Source organism: Gracilinanus agilis, chromosome 2 (genome assembly GCF_016433145.1).
Source record: "Gracilinanus agilis isolate LMUSP501 chromosome 2, AgileGrace, whole genome shotgun sequence".
NCBI lineage: Eukaryota > Metazoa > Chordata > Mammalia > Didelphimorphia > Didelphidae > Gracilinanus > Gracilinanus agilis.
The window spans coordinates 480,980,354-480,999,635 of NC_058131.1; the positions used below are offsets into that span (position 1 = coordinate 480,980,354).

The 19,282-nt window shown below is 34.7% G+C and overlaps 1 protein-coding gene across 1 annotated transcript in view; it reads left to right on the forward strand.

The window, feature by feature from the left end:
* YLPM1 (YLP motif containing 1) overlaps positions 1–6,840 on the forward strand; it is a 57,175-nt gene extending 50,335 nt beyond the window's left edge. The window contains exons 20-22 of the mRNA XM_044664944.1: positions 2,417–2,547; positions 5,919–6,102; positions 6,436–6,840. Of these exons, the coding sequence (XP_044520879.1) occupies positions 2,417–2,547; positions 5,919–6,065 (278 nt within the window). The 3' untranslated portion in view covers positions 6,066–6,102; positions 6,436–6,840. The remainder of the gene's footprint in view (positions 1–2,416; positions 2,548–5,918; positions 6,103–6,435) is intronic.
* The last annotated feature ends 12,442 nt before the right edge of the window (positions 6,841–19,282 follow it).

Here is a 19,282-nt window from a genome sequence, read left to right on the forward strand (position 1 = left end):
TCAATGTTTTAGTTCAGGTTTTGGTTTTCTAACAGTTTTACCTTTTTTGCCTTGATACCATTTGCCTATGCTGATAGATTGTTGTATATTGACTTTTTATGCTCTAGACAGAATCAGACTAAATCTCAATTTAGAGTGTAATTTTTACAGACTTAAAACTGCTCTTTGTTTAACTGGAACAGACTCTGTAGAAATGTCATTTACTTTTAGAAAACCCAGTTTAATTTGAAGAGAATTTTTCTCTCTTATTGCAGATTGTAACTTCTTTTGAAGATACAATATGAGTCTGTAATCTGCTTAGTTGCATATTTGCCACTTCATCTTCCTACCACTTTGAAACTTTAACCTCCCAAAGTCATTAATGTCAAGTATTAATTCTTTATTGTAGATCTATAATTACCATGTCAGGATCTTCTTTACTCATCTCATGCCACACATCTTTGTGTTTTGGGTTTCTAGCATCTCTTATGGAGGGGTATGAATTTTTTCTTCAGACACAAGGAGAAAACTTTTAACACTTTGTGAAATACTAAAATTTTCAAATTAAATATTCTATTCCTGAATGCTCCGACTGGAAATAATGCTTGTTTTTTTGTATTTCCATGCTGCAAATCTCAGACCTTTAATCCACATCTTCTGTCAATATAGCCCATGTGGAAAAGTTCTCTTATTTCTTAATTGCTGTTTTATAACCATGATACTTGTAATTGGGATTTAAAATATGTTATTATCAAAACTGACCTTTTTTCCCAAGTCTTTAAAGTCCTTGGGAGTTTTCTTTTAATATCATATTCTGTGCTGGGGCAGTCCTAATACTTTAGGCTGTTGTATTGAGAAATGCTTTATTGGTGCATGGGTTTGTATGTGTATGCACGTGTGTATATGTGTTTGTGTTTTAAAAGTAATGCATATTCCTTGCCCCTTCAAGAGTCAAGGAGTTATTTCTCTGAGGTTCTATTTGTTCATCCTAATTCATATATTATATATGTGTTTATATATATAGCCCTGTGGTACAGTGTGGATTTTTATGGTGTTTTTCTCGAATATCGTTGACTGACCTGGAAGATTTTCATCTTGTAAGATGCTAGAAATTTCTCTTTTCTTGTAAAGAATAAATGGTAATTGTTTGCAGTCCTATAGACTAGATATTGCTTTGCCTTGTTGATTTTCAAGAATACTGTGGCATAGAGGGTCAGAATTTTACCAAAAATACAAAATCTTACTGATTTTTGAAGCCTACTCATAATGCATTCATATATAGTTAGTGTGTTAGACTTTACTATAACAAACATAAAATTATCTGTTCTCCTTTTGTCTCTGAAGGCCTGTACTGCTTTTCTCTTCCAGAGCTAAGTGCTACCCAACTCAATGACTAAATTAATTTTTATGTTTATGTATGACTGATTGTTTTTGAAATTTGAGCCTCTTTGTCAGCTTAATAATTATTGTTTTTTATTGAGTATTATCAGTAATGTAATTTTCAAAAGAATTTTGGTTCATAATTACAGCACTACATGTGACTACAAATATACATAGTATAACATGATTCCACACATGGCATTCTGAATCTGTAGGAACAAATATGATTAACATTTTCTTCAAGTAATGTTCTAGGCTGACCTACATAATTTTAAAATCACAAACTTCTTATCCATAGCATAGTGATTGGCTCTACCTCTTTGGGACTGAATGACCAGAAATTGTACCCAACACTTGGTCATTTTATTTGCCTATCCTTTTGTCTCACATTAGTCAAACAGTACTTGACTAAGAAACAAAAGGAAATGGTGATTTATATTGACTTGTATTTAAAGAACATAAATCCATGGAGAATACCCCATTTTTACCAAAAAAACAAAAACAAACAAAAAAAAACATCATTTTGGCTTCCTAAACCCAGAATTCTTTGTTCTGTAGAAATTTGATCCAAAATAATTTTATATACTAGTTGACCTCTCTGTATCTTTGGCAGTGCATTTTCTTGTGTGTACAACACAATTACTCTATATTGAATATGGGGTGATAATATTGTGTTAAACTACAAAATAGAAGGGATTGTGAAATATAAGGAATCATCCTCAGAAGATCCCTGAATTAATTGCATTTTGCCTTCAGAACACAACAGTTGAAATACCGAGAATATTCGGATAGTCACACTCCTTTGCTTGCATTGAATTTATCATTCAGCTGACATCATTATGGCTGCCAATCCAATGTGAAAGACAAATAAAAGATGGAGGTTGCTCAGAGTCACATGTTATCCCAGCCCTGAAGACAATTTGGATCTACAAATGTTGCTGCTTTCAGAAATATGGATATCTTCTGAAAGTGTGTTCCAGTCTTTTCCCTTGTTTATATGCTTTGCGCAAACTCACTCTGTCTCCCTTAACACTTCGGCTCTGTGTTTGTCCCTCAGACAAGTTGGATGGCCTGAGGACTGGCACTAAAAGGAAGCGTGACTGGGAAGCAATTGCCAGTAGGATGGAGGATTATCTTCAGCTTCCTGATGATTATGATACCCGAGCTTCTGAACCTGGAAAGAAAAGGGTAAGAAACTTTGTCAGTTACTTTTCCTGTCTGCTAAAAAGACCCAGCTTTATTTTATATGAAAAAAATTAGATGAGTAAAAGTGAATATTATTGAGCCAGATGCTTTTATTTCCATATGAATCCTAAATAGTAGAGGGGTCTAAAGGACTACCAGATGAAACACCCAAATTATCTTAAAGCTTTGAGAGTAGAGTCCTTGAAATGGGAAAGCATCCTGTTTAAATCAAGTCAATAAGCATTTATTAAATATTTAATATGTGCCAACCAATATAGAAGGCTAAGAAGATACGGTTGGTGCAAGTCACCTAACCCCAAATACCTAGTCTTTACTGCTCTTTTGCCTTAGAACTGATACTTACTATTGATTCCAAGACAGAAGGTGAGGGTTAAAGATAAAGAAGAATATAGGAAAATAAGAGGCAGAGTATGAGATTTTTTTATTTTCACATTCTAATGGATGATCTATAGCAGAGCTTCTTGCCTTAGTTGACCTCCAGACCGTTGTCCATTCCCATACTCCTCCTTTAGATTGATAAGGACTGGCAGCCACATTTATATCAGATATTGGATGGTTCTGTCATCTTCCTTCAATGTGTTTTTCCAAGGTAACAAAATTATGCCACAAAATAATTAGGTGGTCCTGTGATGTCTATCTATCATCATATTTTATTAAAATGCTTACATAAATTGGAATTTGTTTTAGTTTTCAGTAAAATTTAGATTGAGTAAAAAAAAATTTATCAGGTGATGTGGATATTCATTTCATCAAAGGACATATCTTGTAATAGCTATGTCTTTATTCCTTTTTTTCCTGTCTCTAAAGAAACTAAATTTTTTAGCCCAGAACTTAGATAAGAAACTGTTTAAAATTATAATGCTAAATAAGAGTGGTTATATAGTTTTCTACTCTCTGTTCTTTTTTTTTTTTTTTTTTTTTTTTTAATTTGAGGGCTTTGCTTTGTTTGAACTGAATTTTAAGATTAAAAAAAAAGGCCATGGAAGCAGCACATCACAATGGAAAGGGCCTTGGACTTGAGAGCTTAGGTTTGTTGAATCCCCACTATGTGATGTGTCATCCTCTGAGATTAGACTATTGAAACTCTGTTGACACCAAGTCCCTGGATTTAATTCATGACCAAGTTATTTAGGTTTAAATGTCTCACAGGATTTGCCCTGATCATAAGGGAGACTGAGCAAAAAAGGACTAGGGATGAATCTAAAGAAATCCAATATCTCTCATAAAAACAAATTCAAAGTACATGTTATATATTAGCATCACATTCCAATAAGAGTATTATTTACTAAGCTTTTCAATAAAGCCCATGGAGGAAATTGAACAAAATATTCTACACTCTAAAATTAACTTTTCAAAGGAGAATGAGGAATAATTAGCACCATTACCTGTGCAGATTTTTAATCCTATTATGGTTTTTTTCCTTTGCTATTCAGAATGTTTCTGGGCTATTTACCTTTATCTGTATCAAGCAGTGCTTTATCTGTATCAAGCAGTGCTCATGGAGAGTAAACTAATTTCAGTATCATCTTTTTAGATGATAATGAGGATGGTTGAAGTGCTTCAGAAAGTGTCCATTTACCCCCGATGAAAATGTGAAAAATTCCCAAGTCAAAAGAGAAATAACTTTTGAGCCTCTTGTTTCTTAGCCCTCTCTTTTACAACTATACTGATAGATAATTAAATATTTACAAAGTACAAATATTGTAGAAATTGATGCGTAATAAAAGCTGTTTCACATTCATTTTCCTTTGAAGAGCTCTGCTATTGTTTACATTCTGTATTTTTATACCTACATGCTTTTGAAAGATTGGAGTAATAACTTCAACAAACACAGGTTACTGTGTCTAGTGTAGCATATTGGACACTAAAAATACAAAGATAAAAATGAGATGGTTTCTGTTCCCCCAGGATTTTATATTCTACTGGAGCATCTTTGTTATTAATGTTATTTATAATCCCCAAATATGATAAGTTCTCTCCTAGAGAGATTACTGGCATAGGAGATAAAATAAGATTACTGGCTCCAGATCTAAACCTTTCCACTAATTCCCATTATATTCATTGTCATTTAATTTCTGTCTTGGTCCTTCTTATTGATCTCTCTTCCCCAAGGATCTTCCTTTTCTATGCCATCTCTACTCTAATGCCAAAGTGATACTTCTAAAGCATATATCTGACTGGATCATTCCCCTGCTCATAAACTTCTGGCAGATCCTTATTGCTTCTGAGATAAAATACACAGACACCTAAAGCCCTCAACTCTCCAGGTTTATCACATATAACATAACTACTGTTTACGTAGCCTACGTTCCCACCAAACTATCTATCCCACTTGCTGTTCTTCACACACAGCATTCTATCCTTCATCTCTGTACTTTTGCACAGGCTGACATCCATGCCTGGAATGCATTCCTTTCTCCCTTCTGTCCCCTTGGAATTCTAAGTTTCCTTCAAAGCTTAGTTCAAAGGCTACTTCTTTTAGTTCAAAGGCCTACTCCCCACCCCTTGCTAATGCCTCTAAATCCAGCCACCACCCAAATGACCTTGGATTTGCTTTACATATATTTTCATTTTTACTTATATATGTACATACTGTTTGTATTTAAGCTCCTCTAGGAATGATTTCTTGTCTTTGTGTCTCCAGTGCCTAGCATAGTACCTGGCAGATAGTAGGCACTTAATAAATGCTTGTTGATTGATTGATCTTTCCTTCTTTTTAAAGAGGTGTAGTACAACATAACCAGTATGGCAATATGTTTTGCCTGATCATACAAGTGTAATCTAGATCCAATTGTTTACCATCTCAGGGAGGGCAGGAAGAGAGGGAGACAATTTGAATCTTAAAATTTTGAAAAATTTGTTAAAATTTTTTATTCGTGTAATTGGGAAAATAAAGTCTCAATCATATCAGTCAATAGATGACTATATATAATGGTGACTATATTCTCATTTTCTGGCTCTGAGATGTCTTGCAAGATAAGTGAGACATGTGAACACAGGTGTATATGGTCATTGGTAGTTACATAAAGATTTATTCAGCATATCTTTTCTTTCAGATGTGCTTTTTCTTAATCATGGAGTTAGAAAATACTGTAATATTCTATATGGTCAATTTACTATATTCAGAATAAAAGTTACTGTCTTGGGTATTTTGAGAATTTTCTCTTCTGTGACTCAAGAAGAGCTATCATTTTTCCTTGGACTATTTCTTTTATGTTTAAATAGGCTTCATTATTATCACTGATTTTAAGATTCTTTCCCATACCATAGTTTATTCAAAGAAGGGAGGAAGCTCATTATATCCTTGCATATTTCTTTTCCAAATGCCCAGCCTAATGCTTTGTTCTTTATAGGTAAGATGGGCAGACTTGGAAGAAAAGAAAGATGCAGATAGGAAAAGGGCCATAGGTTTTGTGGTTGGACAAACTGACTGGGAGAAAATCACAGATGAAAGTGGTCACCTTGCTGAAAGAGCCCTCAATCGCACCAAATATATTTGAGACTTAGTTATTGAATGGAGTCCTTTTTACCTATAAGGTAAGAGTGTTACATTGTCTAACGAGTCTATAAAATAGTTGTTTCTGCCTTTTAAAAAACGACTGCATCTTTTCATAAAAGGACTTATCTTCCCTATATATCTTTCCAGTTCTGTAATAGCTATTTATGTTAGTAATGGTTTATAAATGGGGTCAGCAAGAGAAGCAAGTCTGTACAACATTTGTCTACCCCCTCTCCCCAGACTTGATCGTTAAAACAACTTAGATTTGCTCTAGGCTTTTCAAGAGGGTGTAGTGAGATAATACCATAGTTTTGCAGGATTGTATTTTTTCTCCTGTTATACTATGTGACACCCTTTTCTTTTCTTTGCAGGATGATTGTTTTTAGGCGCTCTGAAGTCAAGGACTAATGGAGATCCTTTGGGGGGTCACATCGCTTCCAAGTTCAGTTTTATGTTTTGTTTCTGCTGCTTTAGTTTTTATGAGTTCCTCTAAATATTGGCAGATGATCTCCAGTGTCCCCCAAGAGGTATTAGAGTCTTGCTGTACCTGAGCAAGATGCAAGTTTTCTTCTTAACTGTTTTGGGAAGGGAGGGATTGATAGCTTAGCTACTGAAGCCAGGGTGGGATCATGGGAGAGATCTAACAGATTTCCTCCACTATACAAAGTCACAGACTGTATCATCATTGCTTTGTGGCCGTTTCCTTTTTATACTGTATGTAATTGGTAGCCGATTGTACTAGGATTAAGAACAATAAACTTTCACTATAAAGCCAATGAGGTTCATGGGCTATACAGCATGGGCCCCTTTCTCTTGTTTTTGTTTTTGTTTTTTTAATTTTATTTTTTGTATTTAATGTTGTGTGTCCTTAATGTGTGCTAGCTTTACATACCAAACCTATTTCCCTTGACAGTTACAGAACTCAGTAATTCTGTAGGATCTACATATTGTAAACACAAAGGTTTAATGTTTGATCACACATTCTTGTCTTTGTAGCTGACTTCTTTATCTTTGCTTCTTGATGACTGGTAGTGGTTAATTTCAAGTTACTCATCAGCTCCCTGGAGAATATCTGTTCTATAAGATAATGTTTTTCTTTTTTTGTCTTCCTCCGTTCCGGTGTGTCCTTTAAAATCTTAGTGGCCAGGACTGATATACTCCATGGAGCTCAGTAGATGTTGCCTTAGTGCTGAGCTTGAAGTACTGATTTTTTTCAAACAAAATGCTAGAAAATGGTATGAAGTAATGAGGAGTACTCTGGAATACAACCCTGGAATGTCTGGGTTTCACGTCCTTACCAGATGACTCCTCATCAATGAACTCTGCCTCCAACACAGAACTTAATCTTATTATAGGTATGCCAGGCTACAACCTGGAGATTTCCCAAGCTAGAACCCAAATACCCCTCCTGTCTACAGAGAGAAGAGGACCTCTTTTTACCTTTTTTTTTTTTTTTAAACAAAGGGGAAAAAAGTCATTTTTCAGCCTGGGAGTTGGAGAGGAGCTTTCTTCCCAAACAGCATTCCCATTTTCACAACCCAACACAACAAGTCGTAAGTTTGTTTCTAAAAAGCTTAAATATTTAGACTTATTTTCCTTTACATTTACAGTTAAGGAATTGTTCTGTTTGCTTGTTTACTTTCAATGTGGTGTAAAAAGAACTAATATTTGACTGGCAATTGAATAGTACCATTTTTTGGACAAGATATTAATATACTTGAGAATGTAGCCCTAAACACTAATTTAAGGTAAAATCCTTTTCTGTACTCTTATCTTTTCTGCAATGCTAAATGTTTAAATTTAAGATGCTTCTAAGTTCTTTAACCAGTCAATACTGAATGTATTATTTGCTACATTAAAAAAAGAACCACTGTTTGTAGTATTTAATAATCCTCTCTGTTTGCTTATTGATCTAATACATTTCTGTTAACATGCCCTTTTAGCCTTTTTTTTTTTCATTATGTTTCAATGAAAAACTTTTCACAGGGTGAATAATAGAAAATATCTGAATATTTGTTCCAGAACTTGATGTTTATTTTACAGTTTACCATTTCTACCCAGTGTCTGTTTTCATATAAAAAAATAAAGCATCCAAAATGGGTACTATAATTCAGAAGAAGATCTAGGCTTACTTTATTCCCTCTAAGCTCATCTTAACTATAGTGGTTTTTATTTTTGTGTTGTGATCCACTCTTTTTCACTCCACACAGAGTAAAAGTGGCAATTGCCAACATCTCCGAGTGGGCCCCATTTTGTCCTTGCAGGCACTTTTCTCTTTCTGTGCTTATGTCTTCTCATGCAAATGAAAAACAACAACAACAACAACATTCCTGCTTCAAAATTCTTGCAGGATCAGAAGAGGCAGCTCTCTGGAAATACCTTAAAATGACCTTGGGGAATGAACCAAAATAATTAATCATTAATGGCAAAGCCTTTCCTAATTCAAATGAGGTTAGTGCAAAGGTTTATTTAGAGGTTAGAGATCAGATAGTTGCACTTAAAAAAATGTGAAGTTTACTTGGGGCAGGGAAAGTGAACTGACTTTGTGGCTTTGCTATTCAGATTTCAAAGTGTTTCCCAAATAGCCACAAGAAATTGATATAGCATTTGCCTTAAAAAATTGTTGTGGATTGTGAAGTTCGTAATTAACAAAATTGAAAGAATTTTAATGAATGCATTATGAATAATGGGCAGAATGAATCAGAAACAGCCATAGATGTATTGGAAAATACATTAAATATAATGTGAAATTGGTGTGTGTGTCAGTTTTTGTTGCTGTCTCAGGTCTGTTAATATGTCTTTGGGAATGCAGAAGACTGAGCTAAGACCTAAAATGTTAACTATTCAAATCAAGCCTACAAAGAAAGAACCTGTGTGCCAAGGCCCTGTGCTGTGGGGACACAGAGACAAAAATTAAAGTTCTACCCTTTAGGAGATTAAAATCTGTTACATTGTTGGGGGGTGGGCAGTAAAGGGGCAGGGGCCAGGGGGCCCAGATCTAAGTTTCATCTCTCTAGCAGAGAACTTCTAGTGAGGAAACTCCTTTCACTTAGGGAGATAAGAAACTGATTTGCTGCTTAGAGTCTTAGGGATTTGTCTGGGGGCATTTGGAGATTAAGCAACAAATGTGCCCACAGTCACACAACTAGTGCATGAAAGACTTGAAACCAAAGACTTGCATGATGGCTGCCTATTTGCTATTTTGTAATGCCTCTCAGAGTTCTCTAAACTACCTATGGTCCTAAGAATCTGATGTGTGTGGCTGTGTGCATGTGTGTATTTATATGTTTGTGTATCTGTACATATAGATATACACATACATATATATACACATTATTACATTTATTTGAATATTCTCAATGTCACTAGGCAAAATGAGTTGAATAATAATGGGGGAAATTCTAATATCTTTAGATTGCAAAGTGAATCAAGGCAATCCATTATTTTAGCTATATGTGATTACACATATAATAAAACACCTTGAACAAAGTTTGTTGGAGCAGGGCTCTTATCTTTTTCCCTTTTGGGGAATCACTAAGATTGAAGTTCATATTGTCCTTATCTTTTAATGACTAATAGCAAAAGTCATTTATCCACAACTGACCATTTTGATGTTGACATTCATTTTACTCATAATTTCCAGGAATTTATTTCCTCCTCATGAGTTTGAACCTGGTATTCGATGTATTTTGTTCAAATATGGATGAGAAATGGAGATATTTTAATGGCTGGAGTAGAAAAATCTCCTCTCACAGTTACAGATCCTTTCTTTAGAAACACAATGATTATTAACTTCAATTTTTGAATTTAAAAAAAAAACAAGCATATACTAACTCTCGGAACAAATACTGTGGAAAATGCCACCTTTTAAAAATGGATTAGCCTAGGTATCCAAGCTTAATTTTCCTCTTAGGATCATAAACCCTCCCACTTGGCTGCCCCATAAGTTTTTGCATTGTCGTTTTCTTCTGAAGTTTCATCTTGCCCACTAGCAGTCTTGACAACCCTCTGACACTGACCTTGAAATCTAATCCCAAAAAAGGCCTACAGTTTTGAACATGAGGGAATAACAAGGGAAAAGTTGAAAAGCTTATTATTTAATGTAGTTATTCCTGCCCATAAAAAGCTTGAAATCTCTTTCCAATGTTTTTGATTGGTGTTCTTCAGCTTTTGGTGATAATACCTAATCCCCTTCTCCCCCCCTCCCCCACTCCCTTTCCCCCACTGTATTGAAGAGTAATTGAAATAATCTCTATTTCCAGCTTAGCTAATATTCCTTTCTTAAGACTTTTACTTATGACTCCCAGGTTTTTGACAGCATGAAACCCTGTCCTCTTAAGAGATGTAACTAGAATTTTTTTCTACGTTTTTTTTCCTTTTTTCCCCACATTCAAGGAAAAGGACACTTAGGATATTACTAATTTGCTTCAGTGTTCTTCTATAGTTGACATGTATATATCTTTGAATGTTCAAGCTCAAAGTCATCTTTGAAACCTTTTAGCTCTACTTCTTCATCTTACAATGAGAAAACTGTTCCATAGAGGTGAAATGACTTAGCTGATGTCAAAAGCCAGGTCAAGAAAAGGATTGAGATCTCCTATTTCCTACTCCAGTATTACTAGTCCAAGCTGACTTCCTTAGGAAAGACATGAATCTAGAACCTCGATTCTCTTTTCTAAATATACTGAAACATTGGACTTAGCAGTATTCAAAATATAGATTGAAATATGCCAAGTCCAAGATACAGTGATTACTACTGTCTTTAATGCTCTCCCAAAACATTTAGCATTTTTGGGCTTACTGCTTAATACGTCACATAAATGATTATTTAAGAAATTCTCTGTTATTGTTTCTCATTAATTTGTTTCCCATCTTAAACCTTATGGGAATGCTGACTCCATTACTTCCTGAAAACAGTGTCATTTCACATCCAAAAGTCATGGAATAGTGTGTGTTTGTTGCCATTAAAGAAGATAACATGTCAGGTAGTTTAGTTCTGCAAAATCAACACCCAACTTCTTGGGCATTGTAATGTCTTTTTGCCTTAGCTTATCATTTGCTTCTCTCTTTGATTGCAAAATTAAAACACACACATTTGTTTATAAATGCTTCAAAAATTTTCTGTACTTTGTCTTTTCCCCTTTCCAATGTAACAATAATTTCTGTGGTATAATTTTACTAATGCATGAATCAGGGAAGTAAATTTCAGTGCTTTAAAAATGTGTGTGTATAAACATTGGTTCAGGGTTAGAGAGGACTAAATATTAAAATTCTAATTTTTTTGCAGTCATTTGCAAATTGAATTTTTTAAAAGCAATTTTTTCCTTCATATTATGGGACACATGGTAAATTTTGCTTCAGCAAAGTTCTAGAATACAGTGAATACATATTCAAAGTAACATGGTATTATGGCAATATACTTGTTCATGCTTCCTTTAGTAGGAAAATACTTATAAGGACTTTTAGATGTTGTTCTCCCAGTAACCCCTTTCTACATACACTTTATTTTAAAACTTTTTGCACCTAAAAAGGGAACTTAGCAGTACTGTGTAATAAATAGGCATGTTCCTGTTCTAGAGGAAGAAAATTTCCTTTAAATGGAGCAGCAGACTACCTGTGGCCTATGTGGGATATGAATTTGACATGAAAATTTTTATATCAGATCGCCATTCCTTTGTATTATTTCTGCCTTGGAAAAATGGAAGCACTTACAGCCCCTCTCTGGCACCTAGCAGTTTAAAGGTTGGTATGTTTTTGCCATGTATTGATTTCCTAAGTTTGTGATTTGTTACACTTCCTTTTCTCTTGTTTTTTAAAATTCCCCTGGTATAAGTGTGGGCAAGGCCCAACTTTAAGCTCTTTGCAACTTTTGACATTTCGCCACTCTCCTTTTGGAATCCTCAGAAACAAGTGATTAAAAAAACCTAACATTTGAAAATATTTTCAACTGGAAAAATGAAATCTTTAAGTAACAGCTATAAATCAAAATATATATGTTTTAGGGCAGATTATGTTCTGATGGTCTAGGAAAAAATGACATTTCAATTAATGTGCATTTCTTTTTTCATCAAATATTTTCCCTTTGTGCCTGCTTTCTCCTCATTTCACATTGTTCATTTGTGCTACGCCCCTGGACTTGGATTTCTATTAAGTGGGGGAAATTCTTTACCCAGAATATTTGCTAAGGGAAATAATGAAAAACTTCCTAGAACCATTTGTGTTCATTACTTTTTACTTATTAGATTTGATCTGCCAAGACAGGTTGCTCTAGTGAGCTTGCTGCTGCTCTCCAAAGCAAACTGCTTTTATTAAATATCAACTTTCTTCTTTTGCAAGTATTTACATTCTTTCATACTCCAAGTAAGCTGAAGTTTTGACCCTAATTTTCTCCCCTGAATTGGTAAGTTATTAGCATAAAAATTTGCTGCAATTTAATAAGTGTTTAATATATAATCTCTAGTAGTGTGTTTCAACTCTCTGGTTGTTGGACAAAGACTGCATGGTAAGAAATAAACAGTTCAAACCAATGTTTGTAGCTGACCCAGGAACTGTATAATTCTTAGGAACCTCTGCCCTTTTCTTGTTACTTTGCTACAACCACAGAAGAAGCAGGAAGAAATTGCACAAGACCAATGATCGTGTTCTTTTATAGTTTATTTCATCACACAAAGTGACCAAAAATATCATGACCTGGTTGCTAACCCCTTGATGAATCCCTTCATACTTAGGCAGGTCCTCAGAATATAGACACAATCTGTTTCAGGGCCTTTTCTCAAAACTTTTCAGCTTGTCTGGGACCTGCTAGAGCTCGGCTTCTCTGAAAGAGCCATTGGGAGTCCTGAAGGTACCTCTATGCCATGATGAGACATCAGATTTGAACTTTATTGAGGAGTTAGACTACCTTAGGAAGAAAGCCAGATTCATAATGACATTCTTACTGAAAACTAAAAATTACAGAAGTTGCAACTAAATGAAGAAATGACACAGATTCTCCTTTTCAAGTTCTCATTAGAATTGATTATGCCCAAAGATCAGAAGAACATAATTTAATGATGGCCTTTGGCCATACCACCTTGTAATGTTCATGGTCAATATGAGCAAACGAAACTCTATGAAGATAACTGCAGTTCTTGTGCCAACGTCTTTTACAGAGGATGAAGTAGAGAAAATCTTTGAAGAAAGTAACAAGATTCTCCCCTGAGTGAATGTACGAATAACTTATATTTAATAATTTCGTTGCAAGCTATTAACAACAGAGAAGACAACAAAAAACCCTTTGGGGAAAAGTGGCTCAGGACTAAGAAATAAGAAGAAAAGATTGATATTATGATCAATCTCATGCCTGTACACCAGGAAGTTATATCTGTATCTCATTAATACTTTCAAATAAAGACTTGAAAAGTGCTAGATGGAACAAGAACTAAACAGCATCATGCAAGTGAAGTTGATTATCAAAATACAGAGAATAGCTGATTAGAGAAAGAAAGCTTTTAAAAGACAACTCAATCTGTAGTCCTCAAAGAAAAAAGGCTAGACATCTCATATAAGTGATCCTAGCAGCTCAAACTTGACTACTGTAAAGGCTAAAATTAATGGTTGTGGACAATGATTATATGAAATTATGTGATCGCCAGTATTATATCTCATCAGAAATTTATTTACAAATATATACAAATAGAGAAGAAACCATAAAGAAGAGAAAAGTGAGGGGGTTAGAGAGTTTATCTATCCTATTAACCTAAATGTTTTGCGCTGGACCTGCTTAATACAGGCAGAGATTAGTTAGCTCTCAGTCAAGAAGGCTGGTAGTGAGTAACCACGCAGCCTCCTCTAAGATGGAAGCTATTCTCTTCAGAAACTAGGAAAGGAGTCAGCCTTTCACTCACCCAACGAAGTAATCCAAGAGTCAGAGTCCAAGTAGAAGCTAATCTCTGAGCCTATGATCCAAGCCATATTCTCCAGCGAAGCTTTCTCAAAGACTTAAGGCTATTTCCAGAAGACAGTCTCTTCAGACGATCTGCTCTGAGGGAGTTCGGGCTTTGCTTTTATGGTGACTTCTTGTCCCTTCCCCTTTTCACAGGGGCCAATAACAGTTTCCAAATTGTCTAGGACTGGCCAGAGAGCAGTGTCTGTGGGATTGACCTCACCTTCTAAAGGTTAAATTCTCATCAAAAGGATTCACAGCTAAGTGTGAATTTTCTTAATCTCACCTGGTACTAAGTAGGGTGTAAAATCTTGTTGATTCAATTTAAAAGTAGACAAAGTAGAGTTAATCCTGTCTTCCTCTATTGAGGGGTACTTAAGTTATTGTTAACTCAAAACTGACAAAAGGGAATAAAGGATTCCTTTTCACAATTGTAAACTCAAAGAGAACAAAGAATTCCCTTTTACACTAGATAAGCTGTCTACTCTAAAAAATGTGAAATGAGCAAAACTAACATTTTTTCCAGCTTCTGTTGTTTCTTTAGTGGTGGATACCTAGAGATGATCAGAAACTGCCCGACCAGAAAACATGTAATAACTTTAAGTCAAAAGACATGGCAGACAGCACAGATTTGAAATGAATAAAAGTTTTATTACAACATAAGTAAGATGATGGAAGATAAAACAGTGTAGCCTTAAGAAATAATTGGAGAGTCTACAGAAAGCTTCACCCTCATGAGAATCACCTAACCAAGTTAATCCAGCAATCATTTGAAGATGAAACCAGGAGATTAATGAACACCTGCACAGTGAAACAAAACTACACTAATTTTTATAGTGATCTCTTTCCATTGACAGCTGTGAGAACTACATATTTGGCTCTGCTGCCTCTATACCCAGGGTACTATGAGATAGTAGCAACCGCACTTAGGGAGATAAAGTAGGGAAGAATGGCTAGGTTAAAGATATCAAGAAGTCTGCGTAGAAGAAACACAATTTAAAAGCCGTACAGGAATCTATTTTCTAGGTATCTTGAAGGAATTTTTAATGGAAAAGATCCCAGATAATACCACCCCCCAAAAAAAGAACAAGAATGTTCCCCATAAGTTCTTTGCCATGGTGACAAATGGAGGGGGGAGGGGCAGCATCTCTTTTTCTTTTGTTTCATTTCCAGCCAAAGTGTGAATTATTAGTATAGTAGTGTGGTGTCTGGCTGCAAATCATTGTATTCCATGATACTGAAAGAATCAAAATTTCAGAAAGCCTAGTGCTCAAACAAGGAAGAACGTGATTAGCCTAGATAGGATGTAGTATTTCCATTTCTGTACTGCATATGAGAAATTACTTAATACATTTTAGAAAATTACAAAATTTGAATGACTCAACTAAAGTGGTATATGGAAAGAAAAATATCTGAAAATCAAATAGTATTATTGAACTAAACTTGAAACTCTAAAATGAATGCAAAAGAAAAGTCTCAAAAATTAGGGAGATAGGTAAAATTTGAAATAAGATGATAAAAATCACAAGAATAAGGTCTGGTTTTTATTATAAAAACAAAAATCACTAAATCAGCTAGGTGATGCTGGAACAGATCCCTGGGATAAAACAGAAAAAGAAACCTATTGCAGAATATCATTACAATTATTGATGCAAAAATTATAAGTGAAATCTTAATAAAGAGATAGGTTTTTCCAGGACTAATAAAAATAAAGAAGATAGAGAAATTCCTCTCTGTCTTGAAAATGCATAAAATTTCTGGCTAACCTGCCAAGCCACACGTAGGACTTACATAAATGTAATTAAGATCTAAAGGAAAATTTAAAAAGTAAAAGAGCATATATGTAGCACAATGAATTGAGTGCCAGATTCTTGAGAGGACCTTGATCCAAATTGACATTAGATGTGTGAAATAGTCCTTGTCTTTCTGCCTTAGAGCTTTAAGTAGGACAGAAAGTAAGGATTTTTTGAAAAATTAAAGACAGTAATCAAATATGGGCAACATAATATTAACATATCTCAAACTACTATGATTATTTACAAAATTTATGTTAGTGAGGAAAAAATAGAAAACTATATCTGTGGGAAAAAAACATATGAAACAAGCAGGACCTAGAAGCAGATAAACAACATTCCAGTATGGTAAAGCTAAAAAACAAATAAGCAAAACCAAACAGCTGGGGGACTGACTCCCTATTTGAAGAGAACTGCTAGGAAAACTGAAAAACATGACAAAAATTAGTTTTAGATTTATTCCTTGTGCCATATACCATAATAGTCTTCAAATGGTTAAGTGGCCTAAATCACTTAATGTATTGGGTGGGAGACAGGGTGAAAAGGAGGTTCATTTCACAAATACGACAAGGGAAATTTCTCAAAACAAGGGATCAATTTATCTGTAAGATATGTAATTGTGATTTATGTAAAAAGCATTATGTGAGCAAAATGAGTGAGAAACTTTGAATAGGGCAAAAATTGCCTAAAATATGTCAGATAAAAGTCTGATACCAAGATATGTAGAGAATTGAAGCAAATATACAAACCAAAATGTCTTTCCTCCATCAGAGTGATCAAAAGAAATGAATTTTCCAGGGGATAATTGCAAACTACCAATAACCAAATGTAAGCTTGCTCAAAATCATTAGAGGAGAAAAGAAAATTAAAATAACTGAGATTTTGTCTCACATCCATCCAGCAAATTGCCAGTGACTAAAGAAGAGAATCTTCATCTGTGGAAAGAGATGTAATAATGCACTATTGGTGGAAAAGTGAATGAATCCAGCTATTCTGGAAAACAATTTGTAACTAAGCAAGAAAAGTGACTAAACTCTTCTTACCATTTAAACCAGAAATTCTACTCTTCAGAATATAATATACTCAAAGGAAATCAAAGGCAAGAAGGAAAGTCCCATAACTGCCAAATGGTAGCAAAGACCAATGGCTGAATATATATGCTTGAATGATGAATGGAATGCAGTATTATTGCATCTTGAGTGATGGCAAATGTGAAGAATTCAAAGAAACAGGATGACTTGTGAGCTGCTGCAGAGTGAAGAAAACAGAACCAGGACAATATAAACATTAATTAGAGTAAATAAAAATAAAACTATAATCCTAATTTTGGAGAAAAGGCGAAAATAAGCCTCTCCTTAATATGGGGAGGTGAGACTCCAGGACAGTATGGATCTAGAATGTTGCATTATGTGTGTGTTTGTGAGCATGCGCATGCATATGCACATGTGTATATTTCAGTTTTGCTTAACTGTTAGAGCCAACAGGCAGAGGGGTGGTTGTAGTATCTAGAAATGACTATGATGTAAAAATAGCATCAAGAATGTTAAAGCGCAATATGACAATTCCAGATCATTTAAGAGAAATGAAGATTAAAACAGCTCTGAGATTTTACTTCATATTCTTCAAATTGGCAAGAATGATAAAGAAATGGTGTTGAAAAAGCTATGGGAAAATGAATACACTGTGGAGTTTAAATTATTCAAGAAAAGTCACTAAATTGTTCGTACCCTTTGACCCACTGTTCCCACTTCTGGATGAATATTGATGAATTCAAGGACAAGGGCTCCATGTAGGCCAAAATATTCATCAGATTTTTTTCAGCAATCAAAAACTGGAAGCAGTGGTCACCCATTAATTGGAAAATGGGTGGGAAAATTATAGTACTCTCTAGTGGCATGCTACTACCCTTTAAAAAAAAATAATTCTGAGTCTTGAGAAGACTGATAAACTTATGGGTGCAGAAATAAGGGAACAGTATGCACAATAATTACAATAATGTAAATGAAAAAGACATTAAAATGTTGCCAAAAGTCATTCATTATGGGAGACATGTATGACTAGAAAAGTTTGTCCACTTATATCAAGGATGAAAGCCAACAGATGAACAGTGTGCTACATGGATACAACCAAGGTAGTAAAGGAATCACAAGAAGGCCTCATACACTAAATGGACCTTATTTGGAGAATTTGTTCTAAGACAAAAATTGAACAGGATATTCAATTCAAGATGTTGTTTACATCTTCCACTAATCAGAGGAATCCTTGAAATTATAGATCCTTAAAAGAGTCCATGAATGACTCACCCACCCCAGCCTCAAGTACTTATAAATGAAATATTTTGAAGGAAGTAATAAGGAAATGAAAAATTCATAAAGAATAATTTTATTAAAATCTTTATCTGAGGTACAGGTTTTGAAGTTTCTCATTACAATTCTAACCAAAGTGGATTATTTTGTTGGATTCTTCAAGGACCAGTTATTTTCTGATTATTATAAATGGAATTGCTTCACCTCTTATGCTTATTAAAGTCAGTGTTTTTATGCTCATGTAGCCTCGAAAGAATTAATATGCCTTCCCAAAGGGCCTGGCAGCCAAGGAGTAACTTCAGCACACAGAGACATTGCTGGTTTATTATGTCCAAATAAAGTAAAAAATGTATGTTTTATCCAGAAACCATGTGTGTGTCCCCAAGCCTGAAAACAACTTTAAAATTTTGTAGTCATAATAGAACTAGGAAAAAAATATCCTAGAAGACATAAAATAAATGTGTAAACTTGTTTTTAATTCAAAGGAACACAAGAGGCATGATAAGTCTTTCCTGTGGTTTCTCTTTGAATTTAGAAAAGAAACAGTTGTCTGTCAGATTTACGTTGATGGCCAACTCTCAATATGATATTTATTGCATCAAGGATTCCTTTTAAAGTGTGGTTTGTTGAGGCAATTTTGCTGTATTAGAGACTTGTGGTTTAGGAATTTTTAATAAGAGTACATCCATGACAATGTGGATTCATTTGCTTTTTCCTCCAAGGTTGACATTACCTTTCTTTAGTAGCCATCTTGTCTTCAAAACTTCTGACGACACAGAAATTGAACAGCAGGAACTGGTAGTAGAAAATGAGGCAAATATTCCAACGAGCTCATCAACTAGCCTCAATGCCCACTTTGAAATTTGCATTGTTGGTCGTCTTTACTTTTATGTAAGAGACTACTCTTTGCAGAGGTGGAGAAATAGCCAAGGAATAGCAAAGTAATTCTTTTTCAACTACATAAATTATTAACTGCTTAACATGTGCCTTAACTACAAGTGAATATCCCTACAAATGTTTTTGGTGGTCTGCCTTAATATCCTATCCTTGGGAGCCTCCAAGCACCTAAAAGCTGTTTGACAGAATACTCAGATAAAATGCCAAGTTGACAGCCTATGTTGAAAACTGCAGGATCTCCAGAAGAATGAGTTGCTGGTATTAATGCTTTGTGGTGAATGTTGGTAGTTGGTTAGTA